The 27,127-nt window shown below is 42.5% G+C and overlaps 1 protein-coding gene across 1 annotated transcript; it reads left to right on the forward strand.

The window, feature by feature from the left end:
* Positions 1-345: 345 nt before the first annotated feature.
* LOC139573952 (sal-like protein 3) lies at positions 346-19,218 on the forward strand. The gene is made up of 4 exons (XM_071397966.1): positions 346-1,815; positions 13,739-16,867; positions 17,072-17,415; positions 17,575-19,218. The coding sequence occupies exons 1-4, from the start codon at positions 1,734-1,736 to the stop codon at positions 18,013-18,015; spliced, it is 3,996 nt and encodes a 1,331-aa protein (XP_071254067.1). The 5' UTR covers positions 346-1,733; the 3' UTR covers positions 18,016-19,218.
* Positions 19,219-27,127: the final 7,909 nt, after the last annotated feature.

The raw sequence follows: 27,127 nt of genomic DNA on the forward strand, positions 1-27,127 counted from the left end.
TAGTGTCAACATTTTGTTTCCAATGTTTTCTTCCACATTATGTACATTTAAAAAAACAAAAAAACACTAGGCCTATATGATAAAATATAGAGCAAATCGTTCGCAATAAATGCATGTTAGAAGCTACAGGGAAACGAAATCTAATCAGATATGCAGAAAGTCAGACCCATTTTTAGATTCATTGTATTTACTACACCTTAGACAACCCAATGATTCCGATGGTGGATATTTGGAAACATATGATATCAAATCGCTCCGTCGTGGAATCCATAGCCTAGTGTGAAGCTTTTGACTTTAACTGTAACTGTGTGGTACATCCTAGCGGTCGCTCAAGGCAATGGGCTGAACCTAGCCCAAGGTTTAACTCTCTCACACACAGCGCAGTCCCCACACACGGAGCTAAAGGCGAGGGCAACAACGGCTACATCAAACCTCCCGAGCAGTGCTCCTGTTACGAACCATCAAGTGAAGTCGAAAACGACATTCATGTCCGACATATGAGAACCTAGATCGATCAGGAAAAAAATCTAAAGCTCTTTGGAAAGGACCGGGGTCTTTGGCGAGCAACTGGCGGAAGAGAGGGGGGTCTTTGGAGAGCAGCTCGAGACAAACGCGCAGCCGGGAGCAAAGCACAACGAGGGGGAAGAGCACACCTAGCCACCCAGCGCCAGTTGGGGTGTATTTTTTACATGTATTTTTATAAACGCTCATTATACAAACAAGGAACTATTTCATACTTCATAACTCCGACAAGGCGCGCCGATTCTGAGAAGACGCACAACAAACTTTGAGCGGCAATTCGAACGAGTATGTTCCTTGCTTATCCACTGGCAATCAAACCGAACTTTTACAATTCCCCTTTACAACGGAATTGCATCATCAAGGCGCACTGGGAACAACTGACAACCATCCTCAAAAACTTTATCCGTCCCATCCGCTTCTAGCGGGTGTAGGCGACTGATGTTCATCGGCAAGTAGGCGACTGATGTTCATCGGCAAGGAGTTTTTTTTTTTTAAATGAAGATGCTGTCAATTATATGAAGATTAAAAAAAGACTGAACCACTTCAGGGACATTAAAAACACTTTCAGATGCACACAGCCACATTCAGGGGAAGTACTCAGTCGTGGGACAAAAGTTATCTAGCCTAAATAAGATGGAAGAAAAGATGGATGGAAAGTATGAGCATTGAGGCAAGCAGTTCGAATTCCGTCATCTAAATTATCACAAGTTCACAACCCAAGTGGAACATACTACTTAAAAGCATGGCTGAAGTATGGGATACACACAAGAAAAGAATTGCGTCAATGACTCTCCAGCAGTAGTGAAACAAAGCTCCGTAGAAAGGGAGAAAAGCTGACCTTCCGCGACGTAGACCCCCCTGAACGCTGGGCGTAACAAGCGAGATTTTGTGTGTTGTTGGAGGAGGTGGATAGCTAGAGAAGAGAGACAGATAGTCTGAGAGTGAAGCAGCTAATTGCTTAGTCTGTCCCTCATTACCATATCCAGTGTGTGTCCGCTGGACTTCAGCCAATCCCCCTCACACAGTACCATTAATCGCAATGCATTATTCAATATCATAATTATATACCGACATGCGCAATCCACGCAACAGCAACACCAGCTAATTCCCGTAATTTTTGCAACCAGACTATTTGTGAACATTTTTTTTTTCATTCGGTCGCCGCTGATGTATCTGCAAAAAGCAGAAACATCTCGCAGCGTATCAGCAGCATGTCCCGTCGCAAGCAAGCGAAGCCACAGCATCTCAAGTCGGACGAGGATCCCACAATAGCCGGGGTGGTGTCCGAAAATGGTAAGTCATGCTTCTATGCGCGGGTGGGACAATCTTTTTATACGCATGTCTAACACAAGTATTGTTTTCTCCGAATACAAGAAGGCATCTGTTCATGCTCCTGACCGGGACATAATTTGTGTTGAAAAGGCTGTTTTTTAAAACTTTATCATTTCGGTCATTTGACTTAAAATAGAATGTGTTCGTACACCTATATGTCGTGGTCCCTGCGACACTTTGCTTATGGTTTGCTTTGCTTATGTTTATAGCTCTCCTTATCGCTTCCACCGGTTTCATCATGTTGTCAAACCCAACGCAACCTCCAAAAGGGTTGGGAACTCTTTATTTACTTAATCCAAGAACTAGCCTACCTGTTTAACTACAAGATAGTCATTTGGTGACATTCCAATCTTTATTCAGAGCACGTTAAGCTACTATCAAAAACACTTTTGAAGGCACTTTTAATAGCCTACCGTTGTTGGTTGTGATTTTGGCTAACAAAGCAACATAACACAAGCAAATGCAATGGCCTCAAGTTGGCATTTAACAGTGTTAATTCGATAACACCCACAACACAATTTTATACGTGTCTTAGTTTTTACATGCAAATACATTTCCTGCTGCGTTATACGAGTGCAAGTGAGCTATCAGTTTCAGAGTATGGTTCATAAGAAACTCCGATAGGAAAACTATCAAGGAACTATACCGTTTGAAACTATTTTAATATGCGTTCAAATATTATATTAATCAAAAATGTGTTTTCTTTAAATGCAACCTCATCAGTTTGTGTGGATCTGTCTCGCGCTCTCTCTCTCTCTCTGAGACACACACAGAGACACACACAGAGAGACACACACACACACACACACACACACACACGATGTAAACATTTAAAATTGCAAGCAATGTAATTATGTTGAACATACCACGCTCTACATCATAATTATGCCTTCGGAATTTGAGAAAGTATTTGCATCAATACATTGTATAACATTTTATTCATAAAAGAGAACAATATATAGTCTTTTATTCATTTATGTTGGCATACGGTAGGTTATTTTCCAGTGTCGATGCCTATCCTGGCATTGAAAGGAGCGGGTTGCATATTCTGCGATAGCATGTTTTGTCATGGAAATGTTTTTGTTTACTCCCTCACGTAAACGTATCACACTTGGTTTGTTTCCTACAGTTCACAACGTCTACACGATCAGTTGACAGGGTTAGCCGTGTGAAAGGGGTCACTCTTTCCTGGTAATCTGTGCTGCATGCGCTTGAAGAGTGTAAAAGCTTTTAATTAGAAAACTAAAGTGAAATCTTCACCCAAAGCACACACAACGAAAATGCATGTCAGTTTGTTTTTATATCCTATCCGGAATTTTTTTTAAATAAAAATAAAAAATGTTCCTGCATACATTAATGTTGAACAAACCTTTTTTTATCGAATACAAAATCTTCGATAGCGTTTTACGTCAGGCTCCCGTGATTTGTCTATAATGTAGTCTAATGCGCATGTAAATTCATAAATGGGTAATTGTCTATGATTCATTATTCAGTAAAGATTCATTCAGTATTTTACATACATTGTTTGTTTTGTTATTTATTTTACATTTCAGGAATCGTGATCTAGCTACATAATTATTTGTAAAACAATTTAAGTATCTACAGCTTGCAAAAGTTCCTATATGCCTTAAAAATAGAAATATATTTAAGTTTAATGCAATAGGTCTTGTTCATTTTATAATTTATAATCCCTCTTTGTTTCTCTTCTTGTGCTGAAATAGTGTTTGTCCACTAGTGCCCATGGGTGACGTCCAAAAGTTCTAACACAATCCAAAGGAATTTTCTAGTCATTTTAACAGCATTCTGAAATTACCAACATATTATTTTCCCTCTTTCTATTAGCTCGAGGAAGAGTGTGATGTGTTAGTCAGCATTTCTTATTGACTATCCATACAGCTTACGTGGTATTCTCGACAAATAACCGTCATTATCTTGAACCGTCGCTGACCAGCACATACAGCATCCATTGTACTGATCCTGTAAAATAGAAAAAGTGTCATGTCATCCCTAGGCACAAATAACAGTCTTATTTCCATATGAACATTGTAGGGTGATCGAGTCACAATGCTGAGCATGGGTTGTGATTCATTTATGTATGCATTGTCTTATCATACCATGCCATGTGTTACACATGAATAGGGCAGTCAGTGTCACAAAAATGTAATGTAGCTAGCTAAGCTGATTGGACAATACATCACACTTGCCTCACTTGTTGGTTTATTATAGCAATGAATTGCAAGAGTAAAGCCAGCATTGAAGTATAATCTGTATATAAGGTTAGTAATACATTCTCTTGTATATGTCAAGAACCAGGGATAGTAAAATGGCATCTATTGATTACAGGCATATATGCTGAGAACAGCGTGGTTCTGATTGTCATATGCCATCTATTGTGTTTTAGAGGGTAATAATAACCTTATAAAGGAAAACATTCATTTAAAGATGATCCTCGTTAACTATAGGGGAGGTTGATGTGAGTAGGAGGAGGAAGGAAATCAGTCTTTCCAATAAATTCAATAAGAAGAGAAAAGAGGTACTCGATGTGACGCATACTTAAGAGACTACTGTCATGGGCCTGTTCAAGAAAAAGTCACACATCCTTCTCTCATATCAAACAGCTGTGTCAATGAGAAAGCTCTCTTCAGTTATGTTGGCTTGGATATTTTCCTCTTAGGGCAAATAGAGTTGAGTGGAATGCCTCTCTCCTTCTGTCTTATAAGTCTTTACTTTTGATAAGAGATGAAGATGAACATAGTCTGCGGATCACGCTGCTACCAGCTCGCAGAGTCTCACGTCAGAATTAGACGTTCACCCATGTTTCCCGTACGGCAAATTTCAATACTGACTTGTATCATGGATGACCTGGCTGCAGACACGGCTACACTCACTCATAGACATGTGTATGCAGAGATGCACACACACACACGTACACCCACAGACCACACGCCATACATGATTGCTGTGTGAGAACTACCAATGCCATACTGCTTAGCATTTTAATTTTTCGATTGCTATGGATGATCCTTTCTAATGTTGGAAGAATGCACTGACATGCTTGTTGTCAGGACAGACTGCGCTTCACTGAGAGAAGCCTTCTCAAGCGTTGGACAAAAGACAGTGATAGACCATTCGATAAGATACCCTACAATGCAGTATTTCCACCGATACGACCTAAAGTAACTACACCACTTTGTGTCAGACAAAACGTATGATGTAACTGTGATCAGTTTACGTATTGCCGTTGTACAGCTACTGGCAACACTATTGATTACTGTGCCTGAAGTAAAAATTGTGTATTTTGTACAAAGGAATTCAGAGGGTCCAATCCTCTTTCAGTACACTGTTAGGACTTAACGTCCATTCTGTTAGTCGCTGACTTGGCTGATTGTGTGTAACCTCTCAGTCACAACACAGCAAGAGAACATAGGCCTACAGCAAAGAGATGCTATACCTATAGCATCAAGTATTCATAGGATAAAAAAACACCATAGTAGATGTTTTTCTAAAGGTTATTGGATGAATCCAGTCTTCTCTTTGTATGTAATGTCTTTTTGTGTTCCTGGTTCTGCAATTCAGATATGATGCTGTTGCTCTCGCCTGCGTTAACACCTCCTGCCTGCGTCTAATTGGGATTTATCAGTTATTTAAATCCCGCCTTGATTTGACTTTTTTTGTGCTTAGGGCTTTTGTGGGGAGTTTACATGGTTGTCCAATGTAGCACTTTAGGGCCCTATTGTGTGGTGGCCCTGAAAAGGTAGAATCGCATGCAGTGCCAACAAGCCTCTGTCTGACCTGGCCTGGGCCCCCCCCCCACTCTCCCCCCCAGGCCTCCCAGCCACTTGCCCTGAGGTTGGCTGGTTAGAAGTGCTTTGATAGAGCTCGCTGACTTAACCTTTGCCTACCTCGCCCTGCCAGGGGGCTGCGGCTCGATGTCAAGCTCATAATACAATTAGAACATCTGTCCCATTGACCTTGGCAGCGCGGCTTACCCCTGTCCTAGACAGTGTTAACAGTGACAGGCTTTCATCTCAATGCTGCTACCTCTGCATCTAGTCCCTTTAGAGCTCTTTCCCCAGGGGTGAGGAAGCACACACACACACAATTTTCAACTGAAAATACAACTATTTCTCCAACCATTCATAATGTCAAACCTCTTTAAGTGACGCAGTGTTAGGGTGTCTGCTAACACTTAACATTTGCAAATGAACGAGCGAAACGAGAGAGGGAAAACATATTGAAGTGGATGGATGGAATTCAGAAAGGGATAAAGGAAAGATGATATGTAGCGAGGGAACGTCCTGATAGCAGTGACAACATGGGCTGTATCCCCACTTCCCCTTCAGCGAGGCTTTGTTTGGCTTTTGTTTTAATCCTCTCTCACCATTTTGGTGGAAGCTTCTGGACCACCCACACTGCCATGCCAAATATGTTTCCAAGACGATGGAACTCCAATATGACTGTATTTTAATTACAACCCCTTGCACTTAAAAACACACAATAAATATAATTCCCCTTGATGAAGAGGAACTCGCCAACATCATGTGACAAACAATCATCCGGAGAGAGTGCCGTCATTGAATAATGTATTGCATACGCTTACACAAACAAATCGTTAATGTTTGGGCTAGGGCCACATCTGCATGCAATGACAAAGGCCCCTCTGTTAGAGAGGATAGGATATTACTGTACCACTCTGCGTGAGGGCCAGGCCTGTGAAATAGAGAGCTCTGCTTGGTGGGGGACTGCTCTGCAGGTGCGGATGGGGATGTGTGTGACAGTGCTGGTGGGAAGATCCGAGAGTGGAGCTGTTTGAGACGTGGCATACATACATCATCACCACCGGCTCTGTCTTGGAAGGAGGCAGCAGGGATAGTCACAGCTGTGTGTGTCATTTTGGTAATGTCCTCTGCTCCCTAGCCACCTTGCCGGGACAGTTGTAGTACAAAATAAATAGGGTAGACGGAATGTAAAAGTAACACAGGGAAATGGGGGGAGATAGTGAGAAATAATGCAATGGAAAAAAGTAATTCGTACAGGAATTCCAACATTCTTAAAACCAGCAGGCATCCTTATTTGCCCTCCTCCTCAACCCCCTCTCTCACAGCTTGGGCTGGACCTATAGCGATTCATCTCCCTTTTAAAGATCCTAAGCTCTCCTAAATGCTTGAGAAAAATGCTTTTTAAAGGGGAAGAGGAGTTGGCGAGTCCGGGGATGTGAGATTAAGGCTAAACTCGGACCTAGGTGGAAATGCTTGGTAGAGGGTTCAGGCGATGCTATCATGTCATCAAGCATGTGATATCAAAAGAAACAGTGTTTGTTTAGGCAAAGGAGAAGCATTTAAATTAGATAATGTAATTTCCTGAGTAAAAAGCTTTTGTGACTTGTATAATAAACAAAAATATTTTCTAACCTTTTAGGTGCTTTTTATTTATTTTGCATGATTATGGAGTTTATATGAATTGCAAATGTGTGTGTGTGTGTGTGTGTGCGGGTGTTTGCATGTATGACTGGGGTGAAGGGGTGGCGTGTGCGTGAATCTGGAAATTGTTAAAGGCCCAGTGCAGTCAAAAACAGGATTTTATATATATTTTCACACTGAGGTTGGAATAATACTGTGACATTTTAGTGTAAGAGCTGTTTTGAAATGACCACCTGAAATTTCAGGCTGTTTTGGTAGGATGGAGATTTGGAGATTAAGACCAATAAGAAAGAGAGTTCCTAACCTCTCTGCCAATAACAGTTCGTTTTCAGTTTTCCCCTCCCCACTCAGACCACTCACAGAGTCCTAGAACAATTCTTGCTTGGAAAATTGCTCTTTGCTAAGAATCTATTTTAGTTTCTTTTTGACCATTTTAATTGAAAACAATCACAGTAAGGTACATAATTGTTACCCAGAAATGATTTGATATTAAGATAAAAACGGCTGCATTGGACCTTTAAGAACGGAGAGTTTAATTGCTCAATAATTTGCTAAATACATTGCTCAGTGGCTTTCACAGAATCAGTAGAGAGCATGAATACCTTGTTTGATATTAGCGATCAGATTAGCCATTTCAGTTAGCATGCCGAAGATTGCTGAGCAAGATAGTGAATTCAATGATTCAAAGTCTTACAATCCCCCTATTGATTGTGTTGTGCTTCATATTTGCATTTGAGTAAAGGAAGACTCTTAAAGAAATGAAAACCGCATTGGATTTTCTAATACCTTCCTTTCTCATGCTATAAGAAAATCAATACACCCCCCCCCCCCCCACACACACACACACGCTAAACAAGATCTAGCCCCAGCCGCATAGAGCCTAAAGAACAACCTACGTCTTATGTGTATTCTACTTCCTCTAGAAAAGTACAGTTAATTTGTATCTCTAAAAATAATGTTTCATTTACCACATACAGTGGGGAGAACAAGTATTTGATACACTGCCGATTTTGCAGGTTTTCCTACTTACAAAGCATGTAGAGGTCTGTAATTTTTATCATAGGTACACTTCAACTATGAGAGACGGAATCTAAAACAAAAATCCAGAAAATCACATTGTATGATTTTTAAGTAATTAATTTGCATTTTATTGCATGACATAAGTATTTGATACATCAGAAAAGCAGAACTTAATATTTGGTACAGAAACCTTTGTTTGCAATTACAGAGATCATACGTTTCCTGTAGTTCTTGACTAGGTTTGCACACACTGCAGCAGGGATTTTGGCCCACTCCTCCCTACAGATCTTCTCCAGATCCTTCAGGTTTCGGGGCTGTCGCTGGGCAATACGGACTTTCAGCTCCCTCCAAAGATTTTCTATTGGGTTCAGGTCTGGAGACTGGCTAGGCCACTCCAGGACCTTGAGATGCTTCTTACGGAGCCACTCCTTGGTTGCCATGGCTGTGTGCTTCGTGTCGTTGTCATGCTGGAAGACCCAGCCACGACCCATCTTCAATGCTCTTACTGAGGGAAGGAGGTTGTTGGCCAAGATCTCGCGATACATGGCCCCATCCATCCTCCCCTCAATACGGTGCAGTCGTCCTGTCCCCTTTGCAGAAAAGCATCCCCAAAGAATGATGTTTCCACCTCCATGCTTCACGGTTGGGATGGTGTTCTTGGGGTTGTACTCATCCTTCTTCTTCTTCCAAACACGGCGAGTGGAGTTTAGACCAAAAAGCTCTATTTTTGTCTCATCAGACCACATGACCTTCTCCCATTCCTCCTCTGGATCATCCAGATGGTCATTGGCAAACTTCAGACGGGCCTGGACATGCGCTGGCTTGAGCAGGGGGACCTTGTGTACACTGCAGGATTTTAATCCATGACGGCGTAGTGTGTTACTAATGGTTTTCTTTGAGACTGTGGTCCCAGCTCTCTTCAGGTCATTGACCAGGTCCTGCCGGGTAGTTCTGGGCTGATCCCTCACCTTCCTCATGATCATTGATGCCCCACGAGGTGAGATCTTGCATGGAGCCCCAGACCGAGGGTGATTGACCGTCATCTTCAACTTCTTCCATTTTCTAATAATTGCGCCAACAGTTGTTGCCTTCTCCCCAAGCTGCTTGCCTATTGTCCTGTAGCCCATCCCAGCCTTGTGCAGGTCTACAATTTTATCCCTGATGTCCTTACACAGCTCTCTGGTCTTGGCCATTGTGGAGAGGTTGGAATCTGTTTGATTGTGTGTGGACAGGTGTCTTTTATACAGGTAACGAGTTCAAACAGGTGCAGTTAATACAGGTAATGAGTGGAGAACAGGAGGGCTTCTTAAAGAAAAACTAACAGGTCTGTGAGAGCCGGAATTCTTACTGGTTGGTAGGTGATCAAATACTTATGTCATGCAATAAAATGCAAATTAATTATTTAAAAATCATACAATGTGATTTTCTGGATTTTTGTTTTAGATTCCGTCTCTCACAGTTGAAGTGTACCTATGATAAAAATTACAGACCTCTACATGCTTTGTAAGTAGGAAAACCTGCAAAATCGGCAGTGTATCAAATACTTGTTCTCCCCACTGTATGTTTTATTTGCAAAGATTTGCACCGGAATGAGAAAATCAACCCCAAAATCAAATGCGTATCTTCCCAGAAAGAAGTCTCTAGTTATCTCAATAAGACAGCGATACCCTTCACAATGTTAGTCATGAAATGATATTCCAGATTGTAGGCCTACTAACCAAAGTAAATATATATATTGAAAATTGGCATTATACTACTGTCATTTGCTTTTATTTTAGCAATAGGGATATGGATGATACACATATGATTTCAATCAGTTCACAAAGTAAATTAAATAAATGAGGTGATATGTTTCTATGACAAATCTATGTAGACCAACACATTGTGGCAAAGAAAGGGATTGTTGAAAAGTAGTGATACCTCAATTTCTAATTCCTGTTCATATAATTGTTCTGAACAGAAGGACATTGCCAGAATTGGGGCTACAACTTAACGCTGTTGGAATGCAATGAAATGTACTGTATGTGATATCCACATCCTCAAATAATTTCCCTTCAAATTCAATCACTTACAGTAATCTCACTATAAGGAGAATTCTCAATAGATTAATTTGTATTCATCTTGAACATGCAATTTTTTTTTTTTAATCGCCAAAATTCTTAGATCTAGATAACAGATATTAAAATACTCAATTCACTATTCATCAACGTTTATGTTGTGTGTTTGGGCATAGGCCAACAAAGGCACTCACTTACGAAGCAAATTGTATGAATGAAATGAGAGACTGACAATAATAACTGCATCGGTTTATAACAATGCCTACTCATTGAGAACATTGACCTTTCACCCTAAATTATGGAAATGAGCCCGTGTCCGTTGATCGGCTAAGGAGATTTCGGCCTTCAATCACGTGGCATTGCTATTTCCAATAATTTGCTCTTTTCATAGTTTTGTATTGGGGTCGTGTGAAGTTAACTATTTCACAAAATGTATACGTAGGTACATTTGTGCAAATGGAAGCTGTGTATCCTATACCACTAAAAATAATGTACACCACTAAAGACACAATTTATGAAAAATACTGTATGAACTTATCGCAATTCTTTCATGCCTGGCTTCCACTGCACGTCATGTTTGTTGTCATATCGTTAACTTAATTTTGTGTATCTTAATTTATGCCATTGTGTCACACCATACAGGAAGAAATCAAATAATGCCTGCCACTGGCGTCACTCTGCCCCCAGCGTGTTCCTGGGGACGAGCTAATAGCTTTTCTAAAAGCCTTTCTGTTGATTATTAATTACGTTAAAGACACCGGACCCTGATGGTGTAGTGTAGTCATCCCGTTGGCCAGAAATTACAGGAAGAGTGCCGAATTATTTCACTAATGACTCATTAAACTGACACGCAGGCGTCACGAAGGCCGTGATACAGGTCGGCGATGTTGTGCCCGTCGAATGAACTGAAGCATAGAGCAATATGGGTTCTCTCAATGTCTTCTGCGTGTTGAACGAACCGCTGTAGTCTGTCAAATGTAAAAGGTTTGGATTGATTTGGAGAGAAACGAGGGATAATTTATGGAAATGGGAAGGTACGTAGTTTATATTCATGTTGTTGGTGTGTGTGTTCCAGTAACACCTGTATAGTACACCCTCATCCACAGCCTATTTTGGCCATGGCCACAACTTTTGTCTAAATAGTAAAAAGGAGGACACCTTTTTTTTAGGGGGGGGGGGGGGGGTGGAAGACAGTCGTATGTTCTGACATTTGGAAAATACATTTGAACCAAAAAAATGCCACCCGAACCAGACTCTATACTAGTCCAAATGTAACCCTTAACTGCAAGCATCAACACCGCATCTGTCCTAGTATGTCCTCCTGTTTGTTGACTTGTGGCCGAGTGCTTCCCTGGAGAAGTGCCATGTTTGGTTTTGCTTTGATTTTCATTTCATCTGTGTTTGTTCCTTTGCCCTCACAAGCAAGCACCTACAATACCCTATTATCTCTCTCTCTCTCTCACGCACACACACACACACACACACACACACACACACACACACACACACATACACACACACACACAGAATATAAACATGACTCCCTGGGATGGCTTTTTGAATTATGTTTTAAAACACTCTTGCACTAAGGTTAGGGTTAGTGTGGGAATACTACTTTAATGTTTTCACTCCCTGTTACTGGGTGAAAAAGCGTTTGTAGTGGATCTGTTTGATTTATTTTCTTTAGCAAATTATCATACAATTAACTATCTTTTTATTTTTAATTAGTTAAATTTGATGTTAATATTTAGTTATTTTATTATTTTCACTTACATATACACACACACACATACACATACATACATACATATATACATACACACACACACACACACACATATATTAAATTACATAATTCACTGATTGTGATAATATACTAATTGGAAATAAATAGTCTTGAAATGCATTTTCAGGTTGAAAGAAACCACTGAACCATAGTAACCTAAAAGGTGGTCCATGTCATTACATTTTACCATTTTATGTTTTCAAAGGTTTCACTCACATCCACAACCACTATTTCTCTCCTTGTGATTTTTTTTACACACATGTTAAGCACTTCAAAACAAGCAAATTATGTTTCTGAGTAGAAGGAGCTAGAAAACCTCTGCACATTTCCTTGCTGTCCTAATTACGGGTCTATGGGTGTCAAGTCATAGTGGCTGGGGTCTCTGAAGTAAAGCAGTCATGCAGTTTTCCATGTAGGAGAGTAGCAAGCTCCCACTATGGGAATAATTAAGGCACTGCCCCCCCCCCCCACACACACACACACACACACACAGCCATGCATCCACTTGAACATGATAAAATAAACAGATAAGGGGGCATGTATTCATGGTTTGATCAGGTGTGAATTAGGACCATGATCGGGTGAACATACTTGCTTTCTTGGCACTTGACGACAGTATGCGGAAGAGGAAGTGGCTTCTTACAACTGTGATTAAACATGTGTAACTAATCAGAGACTGCTGCCATGGCACTAGCATGTCATTTGTTGAGTCTCATTTCAAAAAGGGAGAGAGAGGAAGAAAGATGAACAAACCTAATTGAGTAACAAAAGCTGCATGTGACTCATTTAAAAAAAGAGAATGTTTCTCATTTCAAAAGATGTCATAAGGGCACAATTTTCAGTAATTCAAATATTTTGGGCTCACATCCTCATTTACGTTACGGGTAAAAAAATTCCCAGTACATTCTGTGAGAAATAAACAACAATAGCAACAACAAGTCTCAAACATTTTAATTTGAAACATATCCTATAAATATCTCTCAAAGTAGAATACACTAGGCCTCCATATTGCATTGCAGCTAGTGACAAGCAGTTGCTGAAGGTGGCCTTTATTTATTCACTTTAGATGCAGCGCTTATGCATTACCTTAGCAATGCTAAATGAAGAGGCTCAGGCATTTGAAATTCAGGTGGAAATGACGAGGCTTGATAGCATATAGGAGAATCCTAATGGGCCCATCAAAGACCTGATTTGTACCCAACAGACGAGGCAGCTGTGAATTGTATGAATATTGGAAATCAATGGCTTCTATGGAATTTCATTAAGCGGCAGTATCCACAATTGATAGGCCCTCATAATTTGATGGATTGCACAAAGAAAAGTATTAGCTGGGCTCTATTGAGAGGGCTCGAATGTGCAAAACTGGGTCTTGAGAATTGGTGAACTAGGGCAATTTGTTCAGAGTAAAAGAAAAGAAAAGAATATTGATTTTGGTCACGTTAAAGAAATACATTTTTTATTAAAGGTTAAATCTTTGCAGAACTGCTCTGCAGAATATGTGTTGAAATTCTATTGATTATTTATTCATTAATTCTCCTTTTTTGTCTCCCTCCCATCACTCTGACTTTCTCCCTCCCCCTTCCATCCCCTTCTATCCTCAGCCACAGGAGAAGTGCTGGATGACTCAGACAGTGGGAATGAGAGCCGTAGTGGGAGCGAGGAGACCCACGTGTGTGAGAAGTGTTGCGCCGAGTTCTTCAAGTGGTCCGATTTCTGCGAACACTTGACGAGCTGCATCAAGAACCCCCTGGTGCTCATAGTAAATGAAAACGAAACGGAACCCTCCCGGGAGTATCCTGCAGAGCCATCGCCCTCGCCAAGCTGCCATAGTGACCAGGCAGACAGTGAGGACGCTGGAGAGGGCAGCAGCCACAGCCCCGGTGAGGACGATGAGGGCGCAGAGATAGCCCTGGAGGGGGGCAGTGCCCTGGACAAGGAGGACGAGCCCATGGAGCTGTCTCCTGAGAAACCAGTGGACCTTGAAGTGAGTGACGCCTCCCCAGAGCCAGATGGTGCTCTACCTCAGTTTAGCGATCCTGCCCCATCCTCTGTGAAGAGCTACAGCATGCCGAGCACCAACGTCACTCTGGAGACACTACACAGCACCAGTGTGGCAGTGGCTCAGTTCTCCCAGAGTGTTTGTGCCGCGGTGGCCGGCAGCGGGGTCTCCCCCTTGGCCATCCCCATGATCCTGGACCAGCTGATGGCGCTGCAGCAGCAACAGATCCACCAACTCCAACTGATCGAACAGATCCGCAGTCAGGTGGCGTTGATGCAAAGGCAGCCCTCTGTCGACCAGCTGTCCCAGAACCACCACCGCCACCACAACACAGTTGCTGGCTCACAGGGGCCGTCATCCTCCAACCAACTCCAGCAGTTACACAACTTCATCACTCCCCCTGTCCACCAGCTGCCCATCAGGTTGCCCTCACCGCTAAACAGCCTGGGCTCCTCCTCCTCCTCCCTCACCTCTGCTATAGATGGGCCCCTCTTCTCCCATACCCAGCAAAGTAGTAATCAGCAGTCACATTTTTCAATGCCCAACACCACTTCAGCAAACTCCTCTTTCCCACCATCCAGTGGTAATGTGCTGTCATCTCTACTGCCTTCCTGCATTACTTCAATCACACACAGCAGCAGCAGAGCTGGATCCGCTGCTGGAGGAGGCATGAGCAGCAGCATTACAGCTCTGCCAAGGAATTCCAGCAGCCCCCCTTCACTAGGCCACAACAGCCTCCTGAGCACCAGTCCCTCCAATCTACCACTGATACCTCACAGTTCATCTAGCAGTGTCATCTTCCCAAACCCGCTAGCCAGCATAGCTGCCACTGCCAATGCACTTGACCCACTCTCCGCTCTGATGAGGCACCGCAAGGGAAAGCCCCCCAACGTGTCCGTCTTCGACACCAAGCCCAGCTCCGAGGACCCCTTCTTCAAGCATAAGTGTAGGTTCTGTGCCAAGGTGTTTGGCAGTGACAGTGCCCTGCAGATCCACCTGCGCTCTCACACTGGCGAACGGCCCTTCAAGTGCAACATCTGCGGAAACCGGTTCTCCACCAAGGGCAATCTGAAGGTCCACTTCCAGAGGCACAAGGAAAAGTACCCGCATGTCCAGATGAACCCTTATCCCGTGCCAGAATACCTGGATAACGTGCCGACCAGCTCAGGCATTCCGTATGGTATGTCCTTCCCCCCAGAGAAGCCGGTGACCACCTGGCTGGACAGCAAACCTGTTCTCCCCACAGTCCCCACCTCAACCGGACTCCAGTTCCCCCCAACTCTCCCCAGCATGATGGGAGGCTACGGTGATTCTCCGAGCCTCACTCCCCTTAGCAGATCACCCCAGAGGCCCTCCCCACCCTCCAGCGAATGTGCCTCTCTGTCACCTAACCTCTTCACAGAAGCAGGCATGATCACCACCTCACAGTCTCCGCAGCCCAACTTAGGGGGTGACATGCCTCCCATTCTGAAACCAGAGGGCATCCACCTACCCCCAAACCTCCCCACTTCCAGGCCTGGTGAGAACAAGACCAACACCGTTACTCAAGTGGTCCTCGCCACCACGGTCACCGCAACCACATCCACTAGCAGCTGTACTGAACCCATCATTGCCCCCTCTGTCTCTCATCCAATCCTCCCCATGATCTCTGATCAGTTCAAGGCCAAGTTTCCGTTCGGCGGCCTTCTGGACTCTATGCAAACGTCTGAGACCTCAAAGCTGCAGCAGCTGGTGGAGAACATCGACAAGAAGATGACCGACCCCAACCAGTGTGTCATCTGTCACCGTGTGCTCAGCTGCCAGAGCGCCCTTAAGATGCACTACCGCATTCACACGGGAGAAAGGCCTTTCAAATGTAAGGTCTGCGGCCGAGCATTCACCACCAAGGGCAATCTGAAAACGCACTTTGGGGTCCATCGTTCCAAGCCCCCTCTTCGGGTCCAACACTCCTGCCCCATCTGCCAGAAGAAGTTCACGAACGCTGTGGTCCTGCAGCAGCACATCCGCATGCACATGGGGGGCCAGATCCCCAACACCCCGCTGCCTGAGTCTCTACAGGATATGGACACCGACCTCTCCTTTGACGAGAAGAGCTTAGATGCCATGAGCAACTATGATGACGATCTACTGGATGAGATGGAGGCAGCTATGGAGGACGAAGCAGAGCTGAAAGAAGGAGAAGAGATGATTGACCCATCCAAACCTCTCCATCCATATTCAGGAATGTCCCCTGGTCGCTCCCCACCTACCTCTGTCATCTCCAGCATCGCTGCTCTGGAGAACCAGATGAAGATGATCGACTCCTCTGTCAATATGAGCCGCTCGTTTGGGCTGAAGCCCATGCCGAACGGTGGCGGGTTTGGAGGGGAGAACGACTTCTTCAACAATGACTCGCTGTATGCCTCGGGGGACCTGGAAGGCCAGAGTGTGGGAAGCCCAGCACTATCTGAGTCCTCAGGGTCCATGCAGCCCATCTCCCCTGCTCACAGTCACCCTGAGAGTCATCGATCCAAGTCCCCAGCCACACTCAACCATAACAGCAGCACTGCAGCAGATGAGGGGCAGGAGAACAACAGGATGGCTACAGTGAAATCTGAGAAGTCAGATTCCCCAGCACCTGTGTCTGAAGGTAATGGGGCATTGGACCTGACTGCTAGCATAACCCAGCCTAGCAGGCACTTCATCAAGGAGGAGAACCACTTCAACATGATGTTCCTGAGCAGAGATAGAGGTATATTCAATGATCCTGACTTTGATATAGTTCATTTACTGTTAATTCATTTGTTTCCTCTGAAAATTAGATGAATACAAATCGCAATTTAATTGAATGATACCTGAAATGTCTAAAAACATGGTGTTCCACATGTGTCATTTGAATAACATATGTCTCCGTTCTCCCAACTAAACATATCCTCTTTTTGTTTTCTCTCTCTAGGTCTGAGCAACTCTAGCTTGCTAAACACAGCATCCAACATGATCAAAATGGAGATGAATGGGCACAGGCAGAGCAAGCCCATGTCACTGAATGACGGTCCTTACATGCCCGTGGGCATCCAAGTGCCCGCTTCTGCACCCCAGACCAACATGAGCCTCAGTATCACCCCCATGCTGGCACCGCCAACTCCCCGTCGCACCCCCAAGCAGCACAACTGCCACAACTGTGGGAAGAACTTCTCCTCAGCTAGTGCCCTGCAGATCCATGAGCGCACACACACAGGAGAAAAACCATTTGGCTGCTCGATCTGTGGAAGGGCCTTCACCACTAAAGGCAACCTGAAGGTATGAGAGAGAATATAATAATAATATATATTTAAAAGTATAAGAAAAAGGGTACATTTGTCTGACTTAAAAAGAAAGTTACATAAAGAATATGAAAAAAGACCAGAGGCTCTTGAATAATAATGTCTGTTCCTTGTGTTTCCTGTTGACTGAATGCAGGTGCACATGGGCACCCACATGTGGAACAATGCGCCAGCCCGTCGTGGACGCCGTCTCTCCGTGGAGAACCCCATGGCCTTGCTGGGCGGGGACGCCATGAAGTTTAGCGAGATGTTTCAGAAGGACCTGGCGGCGAGGGCCATGAACGTAGACCCTGGCTTCTGGAACCAGTATGCTGCCGCCATCACCAACGGCCTGGCCATGAAGAACAACGAGATCTCCGTCATCCAGAATGGAGGCATCCCCCAGTTGCCAGTCAGCCTGGGTGGAGGAGGTATGACCTCGCTAGGGGCCATGTCAGGAGGTATGGACCGTATGGACCGGGTGAATGCCAGTAGCAGCCCTCCCATGACTGGGCTGGATAAGACAGTTCTGGAGGTTGGGGCTAGACGCCCATTCGCTCGATTTATGGAGGAAAATAAAGAGATTGGGATCAATTAAGGAAAATACTTTGAGGAAAGACAAGAGTCTTACGAAAAGGAAAGAAACTGCTAATCCAGTTTGAACTCTTATGTACTATATTATGTACAGATTACGTTTTTTTTTGGTTTGGTTTTTGAAATATAATATTTAGTATTGGTTAGAGGTCTTTGCCTTTCGCCCATTCACCCCTCATTGATATTTCGCTCGTACGAAGAATACTTTGTCTCTTGTTTGAGAATATGTCGTCTTGCAAGATTTGCATGGTACTTATTGGTTTCTATCAGTATGTTTGACTGCTTTTAAGGATTATTTTTGAAAAGTAATATCTTGACTCAATTGTGATGGGCAAGGACTAAAATGAAGCTGAGCGAGCGCTTATATGTGCATAGACTGACTAGCTGCTGTTTGGCTAATGTTTATGTTTGCTCACAAAGAGCAAGGGACTGAAGTAAATTGGAATTATGGTGTTACTGCGCTCGCCAACAATTTTTTCTCGTGAAGTAGAAAACTTGAAAAAATGTTTCAACTATTTTAATCTTTACATTTAGTCTCCCAGCATTGTCTTATAATATTGTCCTGTGTCTTTAGTATTTATGATATTGACTAAAAAAGCGGGTATAAGAAAATATATTTAAAATGGCCCCGGCATTTTATTGATCCTTTTTTTCTAAACTGCAGACTTCATTTATAAATATCTCTTTCAATAAAGACAACATGTCATTTCAGTTGTACAACAGAGACACATTGTGAAGTTTCATTTGGATATCCAGCCAAGACGATGTGCAACATGTTCGGATGCACAGTGAAGAAGCTGAGATATCTGAAGCTGCTATTATCACAAACCTGCTTTTAACCTTTAAAAAAAAAAATAATTTGAAAGAAATACATGTGTATAGAAATACAGACAACTCTATAACAGGTATGCATATTTTGTATCACATGAAAATAGACATCCTTTGAGAGTATTTGTCATGTTTGTGAATGCACTTTTTAAACCAGACGTTTTGTCTGTGACTTATCGTTAACCTTTGACTGAGTTGTCTATCACAAATGGTTTTAATTGTTTTCAGCGTACCACTCCTACTATTTGCAGAGTTGGCCCTCTGGTACGGCCTCTTATGGTACTCATCTGAGTACAACCTCATTCACTCAATCAAATCCTTCTCCAATAAAAAAAAAAGAGAGAACAGGTCACGTGTTTGACTGGTCTCCTTCTCTACATTTGCTGTTGTTATTTATTTATTTTCAGGCTGGATTCCTGGTTTCTTTCAAAAGAGGTTAGAAGGTTTGTGATGAGATTAGATGAGATAAAAGTGTCAAATAGTCTAGCCTTTTTTTTTTTACCTCTTTCTCATTCTACTGTATATTTACTTAGAAAGAAATATTTGAAATAACATTTAAAATAAGCAATTAGTAATTGCAGTTTGGACATTTGTCACATGGAGTTTGAGAGAAACCCAAGACCTCAAGTTCAACAATTGATATTTACAGTTTGGTGCTGAATGTTTTTAGAAAACCCGAAGATGCAGAAAAAGTTCCTAAAAGTTTAAAAGTAATAAATGTGTTGCATTTGCCCATCAAGTTTATAGATGGACAAATCACTCCACTCCTTTGCAGAACACAAGTTGAAATGTCCCATTTGGGATCCTTTACTCTTTAAAGCAGGCACAACTCTTCACTGCCTGATGTTGGCAGTAAGTTAAGTTCCTGTGATTCGTTTTTTGCATAGTCAATTTCACTAATCCTCATTCTAAATATTTCCTTATTTTAAATGTTGAGCTATGGTTAATAATTAAATCTAGGAAAATACCATTTTACTTGAAACTTCTGTCCACCATCTAAAAAGTAGAGTAAGACACTGTCGAGGTAGTTCAACTAACAAGCTAGAACACGCAACACTTGAAACATGCAAATACAACAACAACAAAAATACATTTTAGCCTACCCCCGGGAAGAAAGAAAGAGAAGGGGAAAAAAGACAGAATCTGCTCCCCAGAAATGATTCCATTCCATTATTCAGAAACAAGTCATGTTTTTTTTAACAAGTATAAGAAAACATGCCATCATGGGGGGGGGGGGGGGGGGGGGAAGGGGGGGTTATTTGGTACCTGGAATTAAAAAGGGTTATTCAAAGGGTTCTCCTATGTTGACAGTTGAATAACCCTTTTAGGTTGTAGATAACACCTTTTATTTTATAAGAGTTTACCCAACAGAACCCTATCTACAAAACAGGCATATATTTAATCTCTCTCCGTGCTTCTACACCTGCATTGCTTGCTGTTTGGGGTTTTAGGCTGGGTTTCTGTACAGCACTTTGAGATATCAGCTGATGTACGAAGGGCTATATAAAATAAACTTGATTTGATTTGATTATTTGATCACAGCCAATTACCATATCAAAACAACCACATAGTAAATGCTTCCAAGTTTAGTTCCTGTAATATTCTTTTGTCCTTAAAAATGTTTCCTCAGCAGCTATGATTTCTTTCCTTTATACTGCCGACATTAACTTTTGAGAAACAAAACGACACACTATTGAATTGTAATGATACAGGCAAAATATGTATGTAAGGGTAGTGTGTAGTTAATGTAGCTTTTCCAACATCATTACATGTATCAAAGGGTGTTCTTCCCCTAATGTAGGTTGTCACCCCCAAGGTGTCGATGTGAAATCAGTAGGCCCAGTAAAAATACAGAACTTCTGCTTTGAGGTGATGTTAAAAAAGACTTCTGTTTTATGTAAAAAGCATTTTCCTGATGGTCCCTGAACATAAAATAAACAGTAGTGTCCTTCTGGGGATGAATAGCAGTTAAGAGCTCGATTCCCAGACATTGATGGTGAATAAAACATATATAAATCCTGATAGAGGCTGAGAGGGAACATGTTCAATTTGGGAACATTTCTTTGTCCCTTGAAGAGTAAAAAAATATATAATGAAAGAATATAATTAGCAAGCATCTGTCCCCCCAGCTTCCCTTGACTAGGATATCTTGCATCTGAATAAAGGACACTTGCACTGCACAGATATGATCTCATCAGAACATAATAGATTGGTGATGTAAAAGTTTGTTTATATCGATTGATAACATTGGCAACATGTGTGTGTGTGTGTATGCATAAAACACACACTGATTAGTGACTAGATTATTATAAAATGTGTGTGTGTGTGTCTGTGCCTATCGGAACAGTTAGAAGATAGAAGTTATTCAGACCTGAGGAACAGTAAGTACTGCTTGTCCTACTGCTCACTGCATGGAAATGGAAAAATGAATTTGGGTTGTGTGTATACAATGCAGTTTTACATCTGCAGTGTTCCATGCCGATGATATGTAACAGAAAAGTTATAATATTTACAAATCCGATCCACTTTATTTCTAACACTAATGTTGGCAAATATCCTTCAGAGCTTTTAGTGCAGCCAGTTGTGTGTAAACACATTTTTTGAAATTATATTGGTTTATGACCCACTTAGTACAGCTTTAGAATATGGGGTTGCCTTGTTCTTGCTGTCCTATTGAAACAAGACATGACAGTGTTCTTTGCAACTCCAAGTCTTTCACATAAAGGTACTTTTAAGTTTTAAAGTACTGCAGTGTATAATAATAAATCATTTCTGGTACACATATATGGTCATAATAATATATATTTTTAAATCCATATTACACTTGTTTCAAATAAAGTAAGGATTTTTTGTTGTTGAATAATTTCCATTGGAAATTACTCGATTTGTTTGAGCAAGTTCTGTTGGCCATCAGCATATTGTCTGCTTCCTTAGCAGGTGTAGCTGGAGTGGGACACTGATTCACGCCCCTTTAGCGATGACAGGGCCCCAAACGAGTATTTGTCACAGACATATTACATTGTGTCATTGATTACATTATTACATTGATCCGTGGGGCGACGCACAATTGGCATAGCGTCGTCCGGGTTAGGGAGGGTTTGGCCGATAGGGAGGGTTTGGCCGGTAGGGATATCCTTGTCTCAGTATGTATAAAAAAATATATTTAAAAAAATATAAAAAATGTAATAAAATGTATGCACTCTACTGTAATTCGCTCTGGATAAGAGCGTCTGCTAAATGACTAAAATGTAAATGTAAATGTAAATGTGTCACAGAGAATTTACCTTTGTTAGTGTGGCATGACAGCAATGACAGGTCACACGATCGATGGCAGATATGAAAAACCTCTGTTTGTACCAGAGGGAAAGATTCTGCATGTGAAGCTGATGTTCCTCAATTACCAGCAGTGTAGTGACAAGTTCTCTCTACTTAATCACATTCAAGATGCATTCCTTCATATTGCTGTGGTGTGTATGTGTGAGAATGATGTCTGTGTGGCATATGTGATTGGAGTAGGTGTGTGTGTGTGTGTGTGTGTGTGTGTGTGTGTGTGTGTGTGTGTGTGTGTGTGTGTGTGTGTGTGTGTGTGTGTGTGTGTGTGTGTGTGTGTGTGTGTGTGTGTGTGTGTGTGTGTGTGTGTGTGTGTGTGTGACAGAAAGCGAGCACTGGTGATCGGCCGCCCAGCATCGCCCCCTGGAGTGTCACACTAAACCTCACACATGGGCCGCATGCAGGCACAGACACACGAACGCACACACCAGCAGGCACACACTGCTGATGTTCACACAGAAAGGCCATCTGGTGAGAATGAACATTGCCTGTGCTGGTGTGCGATTGAATCTCCTGTGTTGAGATACTTTTGTCAACTCATTTTAAATATCCCTCCTATCCAGTTTTGTCTGTGTTGTAGGCAAGGTTGGATGTTATTTTCTTCATGCGCAGTCATGACCACTTTATCATCATGTTTTTCTAATTTGAGATACAATTAAACCCAACATTATCACGCACTTGCAGACAGATGACTTAGATAAAAATATTTAATTAAACCTGTAAACAAATTCCATTTGCACTTATTTCAAGAGGAACAAATGTTTCTGTCATAGCCTTGTCTCTGCCAAAAGGACATGGAGATATGACGGACGCTAATGTAGCCATTTTAATTCCTTAATACAATATTAGGTGAATTGTTTAACACTATTTTAAAACACATTTTCCATTGCGGTTTATCAAAGAACATCTTTCAACTCAACATGAAAAGAAATGATGCATTTGACCAAAATTAAACCGCTGAACTAGCTCCAAATGACAAATAAGATTATCTGATTTCAGCTTTTTTATTATCCCTCATGTATACACCACAGTGTCCATAAAAATGAAGTTAATGTCTTGGCCATAATTGTTCCCTCCCTCTTACAAGCATCCTCTCTCTAAGCAGCTGATGGCTATGACTACGGGGCTGCAGACTTGATAATGACTTGATCCAATCAGAGGGCCTCAGGGCAGAAAAATGTATGTACTCATATAACAAGTAATATGTGAGGACAGAGCACAATAGAACACCTATTGTAAAAAAAAGTTCACAAATCAGCACATCAGCCTTTGGCGACTGGATGTAATCATTTTCTCTAGCGATGAGTGACAGTATAGGGGCTGAAAGCATGCTTACCCATAAGCCCCCACGTTAACAAGGAGTTTAACCACATTCAACATGACAATAATTATTACACGTAATAGGATTTCTTCTCAACTTTGATCGACACCATGGTCTATTTATTTGTTGTACAGGGGTATAACACAACTGGTTGTGACCGTCAGTTGAGTTTTCCCTGAGGTGGAAATTAATGCTGCAAAGTATTTCTCAACTGCATTTTGTGTCGCCGCTGTCAGATAATTTTTTGGCAAATTTTTGAGTACAGCATTCCACACGTTCTTGAGCTCATGTGCTGGCAATTACCAAGTGAAAATTCTTAATTTTCCAGACAGGACATAAAAATACATAGACTTTTGTTCAAGTCTTGGGTAGTAGCAGTTGTATGGTATTTTATAATATAATTCAATAGGCTGTAGCTTAAAGGGGCAATCTGCGATTGGTACATGTATTTTTTTTTTTACTTGTAATTATATATACACCCATTTGATTCTTTAAGAATATAACTTAGACATGTCTGATGAGATCAGAACCCAACATATAAGCTTGTTTTAGTCCAATGTCTGTAAACAACGTAAATGTAAACAAACACGGTATAGCCTCAAAATATAGCTAAACTATCATTTTGATATCATGGATGGTCAGTCCTTGCATCCAGCCAGAGAGAGGTCAAGGAAATTGAGAGTGGTTACATTTCTCCAGCCCAATCCCTCAGCTTTTGACCAAAACAGTGGTGGGGTAATGGCGCAGTTATTGTTTGAACTGCTGAATGCCGCTTTAACCTTCATAAAAGCACTTTGTGAAGGACGGCCATTTTACCTCAAGTGATTTCAATTATGGTGCACCAGCCTGCAGAGCAGGAGGTTACGTGGGGACTCAGGGCAGAGGTTGAAAACACACAACTAGCAATTCAGCATATATTTGATACTTCCATAAACCCAATATCATAACATGATTTACTTTGCGCTGACATAGACAGATATATTACCAGTGAGTGTTTAATAAACTTGACATTATGTGTGAGGGAATTTTCACTTGGTTGTGCCAAATGTTTCCCAGATACTATGGATGTTAACAAATACAAGAGAATTGTTACTGTATAACCGTTTAGGCAAATATGTGTGTCAGAATGGCACTATTGTCACTCCGTTCATCACACTTTAGGACTAGGTCTCCTTAAACAATCTGCAGTTTTACCAAAACCTGAACAAACTGGAGTGAAACCATAGCCGCCCCCGCGCTACACACGGCTATATCAGTCCGCGGCTATGAGTGAAATGCGCCTGCATTATTAGTGAAATGCTCTCTGTTTCTTTCAGACTGTCTTTTGTCTCTTGTTGAAATAATAGCCTAGCGCCCTCCCATCTCCGGCCTGCTGGTCTAATACCCGTTTAAGTGAATGTGCGTGGCATTTTGGGCGTGACAGTGTAGGCAGACAGACAGACAGAGACAGACAATTAGACAGACAGAGCGTCCTGTCATTGGGACAGGGCCTGTCGTGTGTTTGTTTAATGCCCTGCCTACTGTGAAAGTCTCCCTGAAACAGGCGCAGTAAATATCCCCATTGATCCAGAGGCAGGGGGCCCTACGATGATGCAGTGGTCGAGAGCAAAGCGAGTAAATCTGCCCGACAGTAATCCAATCCTATTCTCAGGGCCCTTGGATCTTAGATAGGTGCTTTAAATCGAAAAAAAAGTATGTTTTTTTTGCTTTATATCGAAAAAAAAAAGTATGTTTTTTGTTGTTGCACAATTTCCCCTCCTTTTGTTGTTGGTGTACTCTGTTGATGCCAAATCCTAGTCGGGAACCCATTTTCCCTCATAGTATGCCTGTTTTTTTATTGATTTTACTGCTGTTATGACATGGGGGCAAAGTTAGTTTTAGAGCGTAAACAAACATTATCTAGGATACACTTCCACACTCCATTCCCCCAGGGGGCAGCAGCAACCTGGTCCAAGTGTTGAGCCTGGTTGATAAGCACATCAGGTGCTGCCAATTAACCCCCTAAGGTCAGAACATGAGACAGCCCGAAAATCGAGTCTTCTCACAAAATCTGTAGCGTCCGAACGGTTTGGCCTACAAACTATTATGACCCCTTTATGGAAAGATGAGACTCTCATGAACACGATGAGATAAGCGTCTTGGGACTCGGTACAGCCAATCTGCCAACTTCTGTCTGTCACGTCTGAACAGTTTCGGCTACACACTAATATGACCCCTCTGTGTAAAGGTGAGACTCTCACGAACACCTACATATCAGTTTTTCTCTAGAATGCCCATAGGCCTCGAGACTCGTCTGAAGGTCTCCCGGTACCAGTCAAACAAAAATAATTATGGAAGTATCTATGGAGACTGTTTAGTGACACAAATAAGGAGTTAAATGCATGTCAAATAAAACAAACAAATGTGAGGGGGGGTCTGTTCCATGTAGTGAATCGATTATTCAACGTGATTGGATGGGCTACTAGCAGATTTTTATATACACTGCTCAAAAAAATAAAGAGAACACTTATACAACACAATGTAACTCCAAGTCAATCACACTTTTGTGAAATCAAACTGTCCACTTAGGAAGCAACACTGATTGACAATAAATTTCACATGCTGTTGTGCAAATGGAATAGACAAAAGGTGGAAATTATAGGCAATTAGCAAGACACCCCCAATAAAGGAGTTGTTCTGCAGGTGGTGACCACAGACCACTTCTCAGTTCCTATGCTTCCTGGCTGATGTTTTGGTCACTTTTGAATGCTGGCGGTGCTTTCACTCTAGTGGTAGCATGAGACGGAGTCTACAACCCACACAAGTGGCTCAGGTAGTGCAGCTCATCCAGGATGGCACATCAATGCGAGCTGTGGCAAGAAGGTTTGCTGTGTCTGTCAGCGTAGTGTCCAGAGCATGGAGGCGCTACCAGGAGACAGGCCAGTACATCAGGAGATGTGGAGGAGGCCGTAGGTGGGCAACAACCCAGCCGCAGGACCGCTACCTCCGCCTTTGTGCAAGGAGGAGCAGAAGGAGCACTGCCAGAGCCCTGCAAAATGACCTCCAACAGGCCATAAATGTGCATGTGTCTGCTCAAACGGTCAGAAACAGACTCCATGAGGGTGGTATGAGGGCCCGACGTCCACAGGTGGGGGTTGTGCTTACAGCCCAACACCGTGCAGGACGTTTGGCATTTGCCAGAGAACACCAAGATTGGCAAATTCGCCACTGGCGCCCTGTGCTCTTCACAGATGAAAGCAGGTTCACACTGAGCACATGTAACAGACGTGACAGAGTCTGGAGACGCCGTGGAGAACGTTCTGCTGCCTGCAACATCCTCCAGCATGACCGGTTTGGCTGTGGGTCAGTCATGGTGTGGGGTGGCATTTCTTTGGGGGGCCGCACAGCCCTCCATGTGCTCGCCAGAGGTAGCCTGACTGCCATTAGGTACCGAGATGAGATCCTCAGACCCCTTGTGAGACCATATGCTGGTGCGGTTGGCCCTGGGTTCCTCCTAATGCAAGACAATGCTAGACCTCATGTGGCTGGAGTGTGTCAGCAGTTCTTGCAAGAGGAAGCCATTGATGCTATGGACTGGCCCGCCCGTTCCCCAGACCTGAATCCAATTGAGCACATCTGGGACATCATGTCTCGCTCC

This window comes from Salvelinus alpinus, chromosome 4 (genome assembly GCF_045679555.1).
Source record: "Salvelinus alpinus chromosome 4, SLU_Salpinus.1, whole genome shotgun sequence".
In the NCBI taxonomy this organism is placed as follows: Eukaryota; Metazoa; Chordata; class Actinopteri; order Salmoniformes; family Salmonidae; genus Salvelinus; species Salvelinus alpinus.